This window comes from Lycium barbarum, chromosome 4, assembly GCF_019175385.1.
Source record: "Lycium barbarum isolate Lr01 chromosome 4, ASM1917538v2, whole genome shotgun sequence".
Lineage (NCBI taxonomy): Eukaryota > Viridiplantae > Streptophyta > Magnoliopsida > Solanales > Solanaceae > Lycium > Lycium barbarum.
In genome coordinates, this window is record NC_083340.1 from 108,379,309 (window position 1) to 108,385,675 (window position 6,367).

The 6,367-nt window shown below is 32.2% G+C and overlaps 1 protein-coding gene across 1 annotated transcript; it reads right to left on the reverse strand.

The window, feature by feature from the left end:
- Positions 1 to 377: 377 nt before the first annotated feature.
- LOC132636209 (uncharacterized) lies at positions 378 to 2,103 on the reverse strand. The gene is made up of 3 exons (XM_060352938.1): positions 1,454 to 2,103; positions 1,206 to 1,378; positions 378 to 658 (listed from the first exon to the last, which is right to left on the reverse strand). The coding sequence occupies exons 1-3, from the start codon at positions 1,946 to 1,948 to the stop codon at positions 493 to 495; spliced, it is 834 nt and encodes a 277-aa protein (XP_060208921.1). The 5' UTR covers positions 1,949 to 2,103; the 3' UTR covers positions 378 to 492.
- Between the last annotated feature and the right edge of the window lie 4,264 nt (positions 2,104 to 6,367).

Here is a 6,367-nt window from a genome sequence, read left to right on the forward strand (position 1 = left end):
TCTTTTTCTTTTCAGTTCACCCACCCGCTATTCAAGGTTTATCTGGCTGACTAACTCAAATTTGCACTGCATAAGTCCATTAAGGGAAGCACAATTCCAAGTTCTCGAACCCAAGATCTGATTAAGGATTGAGGGATCCCAACCATCTTACTGCACCCCTTCATCTTGAACATAATAAATAACCTTCCATTTGCTTGAAAAGGAAAAGATAAACTACTCTTTATGCAGGGATCAAAGTAAAAAGTTTCATTTTCTTATAATAAGCAACCATGTTAATCTTCACCAGATTCAAACCAAAAAGTATACTGAATTTTACCAACAAACTGGAAGGTTAAAAGCTAAGACGTGCAGATTTTAGATACATTGTGCATCAAGAGTGACATGAGAGAGGAGGATTATATATTCAACATTGCATCATTTATGTTTTTCATATATACAGGAAAGTGACAATGTTAGGAGACAACAAAAGAAAACAACTAACAAAGAAACAAATCAAGAAGCAGTGATGGGAGGTGAGGGGAAACTATCTACTCCTTTAAGGAAATTGACTGATGAAGTATTCATAATATAAGTAGCCTTATCAACATCTTCTTCTTCTTCTTCATCATCATCAGTCCCAGCATCCCAAAGAAACCGAGCATATGAAGCAAGAACATAACTGAAAAACAAGTAGTTTTAATTTTGAGCATTGGTTAATATATCCAAAGGCAACAAATATAGTCTTTGCAAAGATGGTGCAAATTCTATTATCTTTTTTCACCCAAATTAAGTAAATAGTCTTTGCAAAGATGGTGCAAATTTTATTATCTTTTTTCACCCAAATTAAGTAAGAAGCAATCAAGTGTACACAAGAAACCAATCTGTCTAAGTTTTGACGGACAAAGTTCCCTTGTACCAGTACTGACGGGCAAGTTACCTGTTACCATTAGAAAAGGAATTGGAATGTGGAAGATATAGGAAGATTAAATTCAAATGTAATATTAAAAATATAATCATTGGAGAAGTAACATTTCTTTCATCTTTTTACTTTTGATAAATCAAAAATGGATCCAAGACTTGAATAAGGGGAATAAATCATTTCACTAACTCATTAAGGAACTAAAAGAGAAATCTCCTTTTGGAATCTCAGAGCTACAATAATAACCAACAACAAACTTAAAACTATTCAGGAAAAATTTGATTGAGAAAATGGATTAAAAGATTACCAATCATTAGGAGAAGCCTTCACAGCTTGATTATAGTAGCAGTCAGCCCTATCAGCATCCTTATGAGCATCCCATACCAAATCCCCATATAGTGAAAATATATCCCCATCATTTGCATTTGCCACTATTGCTCTTCCACAATACTCTTCTGCTTTCACAACATCTCCTTTAACCTGTTACACAATATCATTCAAACTTATGTACTAGTTTCATATGCATCAATCCATCTAAATTAAAAGTACTATTACCTCTTTCAAGAATTTGGCATAGTTTCCTAGAAAAAGAAGATTATTAGGATCAACCTTGATCATCTCCTGATAATAGTCCTCAATACTCTCAAACCCATGATCACTTCCATCTCCACCACCACAAATCCGGCCACCGCCACTGCCACTGCCACCGCCATTTTCTAAAACAGCACATTCTTGATCCAACCTTTCCATTTCAGATACCAATGACATACTAGTACTAACACCAAAACTCAAACTGCTGGTAACAGTTTCTTGATTCTGTGAGCATTTTGAAGCAAACTGAGAATAACCTCCTTTTGGAAAAGGCTTAATCTTGATTTTGTACAATTCATTAAAGTTGCGGTCTGATACAGTCGTTGAGATTTTCTTTATGATGGGGTCATGATTTAAGGAGATAGAAATTGAAGCACTAATGGTTCTGATAATTGGTTCTGGAGATGGACCTATAACACATGATTTCAAGATTGGTGCAGAGACACTTCTCAGAAGCATTTCTTGTTCTTTCTGTTTTCCGAAATACAGGACTTTAGAGAGTACAAGGCTTGGAGAGAGAACCAATTTGTGGAACACACCAACAAAGGTGACAAGGAGAAACCATACTGTATACTGGTGTGGGCAGAGGCGAATCCAAAATTACAACACAAAGGGTTTATCTTAAAAAAATAAAAAATAAAAAAATGTAAAAGTGCATTTAGTAGAGAATCATTCCACAACCTTAAGGGATTAAAGGTAGTATTTAGTCAGTGTTCCATTCGGTCTAATTTGAACATATGTTCCTTTAGTTAATATTAGATATATTTTACGAATTATATATATAATATATCGAGTTTAGTCGGGTGACCATGTGTTCACGTGACTTTTTTTTTATACCTGGATCCTCCCCTGAGTGTGGGGTTGAAATACAAAATACTACGTCCAAATAATTTGGTGACACCATTTTACTAGAAATAAAGTTTAAGAAACAATATAACACTTTTAAAATTTATGGTTTAAAATAAACGTTAATCATGTTTATGCTATAAATCATTTTATTAAAGGTACATGGAAAACATTTTAAGTTGCTTCTAATTAAAGAAAGTAACATTTTTTTTTAAATGCACTAAAAAAAATATGCCACATAAATTGAAACAGGAATACTAGCTTAGGTGTGAGAATGAAATAAGGAAAAAATGTATTTGGTTTTAGATCTTATTTTTTCTTTTTTTCCCTAGTTTCTGTGTAGATGTCGACACTCAGCACATTTAAGTGTCAAAGGTCTTGGATACAGTTCCTCTTATAGTCACTCAATTTAAGCAAATTACTTAGTAAAGTTTTTTTTTTTGTTCCTCATATAATCATTCAAGTTTATACATTTGCTTTACAAAGTAACAAGGGCTAAAAATCACTTTAAAACTAAAAGAAAAAGGGCCAAAGTAGTCTCTTAAGTTTTGAATTTTCAATTAAAATAGTCCTTATTCTTTAACATAAAACAATAACAACCTTTTAATTATACAAAATAATACAATTTTAGTTCAACTCTAATTGTGGTATTAAAAGTAACGAAACACACAAAAAATTATGACTGATAACTTAAGAAATGAAAAAAAAATCATTTTATCACTGCTAAAGAAAGAATATGAAATAGCATATATGTACTCTATTTGCTTGGAAACTTAGGGGGTTCAACAATAAAATAATGTTTTCTATTTATTCATTTTATGAGTAATCTTTATTGTGATAAAATAGTTTAAATTAGTTGTTAGTTTCTTCTACGGTAAAAATTATTGCTAGGAAATTCATAATTAATAAGGAAGACGATGAATTCCTTCAAACAAAAAAAACTAGGTCCTAATAGAAAAAAAATCATATGTAAAGATTAATCATAAAGGTTTTCGTAAAGAAAAAAAAAACATACATGCTTATTGAAGGACATCATCATAGTAATATAAATCATTCGTCGTCACATAAAATGAGGAGATTCTATATCATCATTGTGTACTAAATTTTTTAAAGTTTTCAAATATTATTTTTGTCAATCTTGTAATATTATTTGGGTGAAAATTATTTCCCCCTCCAACCCTGCTAAAAAAAATTAAATATTTCTCCTAATTTCGAACAATAGTTGTTCCTCCTATAGGACGAACACAATCTAATTTACGAACTAAGAAAGTGTAAAATAGGCGGAGGACTATTATTGTTCGGTGTTAAAAAATAAGGAATGTTTTAACTCAAAGTCCAAACTTAAGGGACTACTTTGCCCTTTCTTTTATTTTTAAAGTGAGTTTTGGCCCTTTTTACTTTGCAAGACAAATGTATTAACTTGAATGACTGTATGAGGAACAAAAAAACTAAAAAAATAAATGTCTTTGCTAGATAATTTCCTTAAGTTGAATGGCCACACGAGGAATTGACTCAAATTTGTTTAACCAAACGTGGGGAAAATACTTAAAATGCACCCCAACGTTTGGCTAAATTTGCAACGACGCACCTAACCTTTACGGGTAACCTATTACCCTCCTGTACCTATTTACAGTGTGTTTTATTGTCATTTTTGTGCTGAGCTGGACATGAGCGTGAGGACACGCACAAGGGGTTTTTGCCACCTGGCACTCCCAATTGCTTTTTTTTTTTAATACCCTCAATTTATCCATTATAGACCCATTTCAATACCACATTACCCAATTGAAACTCCATTGAAGCTTAAAAAATTGAAACCCTAACTTCAAACTAAGGGATCGATTCAAGAGGTAAGTTACAAACTTGAGTAAATTTCTCTTCTTTCATTTTTTTCTTATATCTAGTAGGTTAGGGTTTCTAATTTCCCCCAAATTTTTGTATGCATTAAGTTGATGTGCGAATGGATTTTCTAGTGTCTCCAGTGCAAAATGTGCCAAAATCCAAACTCCAAACTCGACGATTTGATTACAATGTGCAAAAAATATGCAGATGATGTGAAGATTTGAAAGGGAGTCGGTTCGTTTTTTTTTTGAAGTGTTTTTTGTCTAAGTGTTAAAGAATGGGAAGAAAAATAAGAAATGGGCAGATATTATAATGGTAAGGGTGTTTTAGTCTTTTCTCAGGTGCGTGGGGGTGCATTTGACTTTAAAAAACTAGGATTGACATTTTAATGGCCAATAAAACACACTATAAATAGGTACAGGGGGTAATAGGTCACCCGTAAAGTTTAGGTGCGTCGTTGCAAAATTGGCCAAACGTTGAGGTGCATTTTAAGTATTTTCCCATCAAACTTGTGTGCCAACAATGATTAAGAAGATATAGATTTGTCATTTAAGCTTATTCAAATCTGGTAATGAAATATCCATTGCCTAAAATTTAACATTACAATTAATGTCAAAGGACAAATATAACCAAGAATCACTATCAAAAAGTGTTGGAACTCATCATAACAATAAAATATTCTACAAATACAGTAATTAAATAAAAGTTGTTGTTATCACTTTGCCATAAATATTAACGACCAGTATACTCAAATTTTAGCGGGAGAAACTTTAAACAAACGTTTAAGTTGGATAAAAATTTGTAAATCATTTGGATATGAAAATTGGAAATCTTTTACAAGATTAAAAACAAGCATTTTTTTTTTTTTGGTAAATTAGCAATATACCTTTATGTCCCATTAATCAGTAGCAATTCACAATTTTTGCCAATCTAGTTTTAATCATTCACATTTGTTTGCCAACTTGCTCTAATAGTTTGCGACGTTATTTCAATTGGTTCTAGATTTGGGAAGCTATTTAATACTATCTTATAAAAGATGAAAGAGACTTAACTGGTACTAATATCAATTCTTAATCATAGTTGGTATACAAATTTAGTTAAATAATTCTGGACCTTTGATATTTAAATAAGACAAAGTGTCATATATTTACGTAAAAACTCGGGGAAATGAAAAGTGTGAAAAATGAAAAAGAGCCAAAGCCCAAAAAATATTGAGAGTTTTTGAGTAATTATATATTGGGAAAATAGATTTCTCCTTTTGTATTCTCCGGGTGTTAAAAATGATACTCCCTCCGTCCCATATTTGTTGGCCACATTACTAAAAATATTTGTTTCAAAATACTTGTCCATTTACAAAATCAAGTTACAATTAATTAATTTTTTCCTATTTTATCCTTAATATTAATTGTTTTTCAAAGTAACTAATATTGATTAGAGTGTAATTTATTGGATAGAGATAAAGATAATATAATTAAATACACATTCATTTATGACTTTTTAAAGGGCATGTAAAAGAGAAAGTGACCAACTAAGGGACGGAGGGAGTAATGATGATTAAGATATTATGTAAAAGAGAAAGTGGCCAACACGCGTGCCTCGTGCCAGCTGGGCACACGCGTGTAGTCCACTTGCAGTGACATGGAAAAATAGACCAGTGACATGGAATATCTGACCAATAAAAATAAGCCATGTCAACAAAAAAAATTAATTTAAGAAAAATTAATTTTAAAATCTATTTAAATAATTTTAAAAAATCTGAAAAACCCAACCCATCCTCTCCGATAGCCCACTTCACCGCCGCCACTGCTGCCTCCACCGCCCCCACCACCGCCGCTTCAAAATCTATTTCAATAATTAAAAAAATGGTGCCGTTTTTTGTCGGAGATTTATTTAAATAGATTTTGAAGCTGCGGCGGCGGTGGTGGTGGGGGCAGCGGAGGCAGCAGCGGCAGTGAAGTGGGCTATCGGAGAGGATGGATTAGGTTTTTCAATTTTTTTTTAATTATTTAAATAGATTTTAAAATAGAGTTTTTGTTAAAATTAATTTTTAATGATCAAAAATTTTTTAAAAAGAAAAAATTTGGTAACTCACGCTCTGTTTAAAGCAGTGCAGTTCACGCGTGTGCCCAGCTGGCACGAGGGGTTCAAATGACACATTTTATCTTATGTTTGAGGGTCCAGATGGTCAATGTT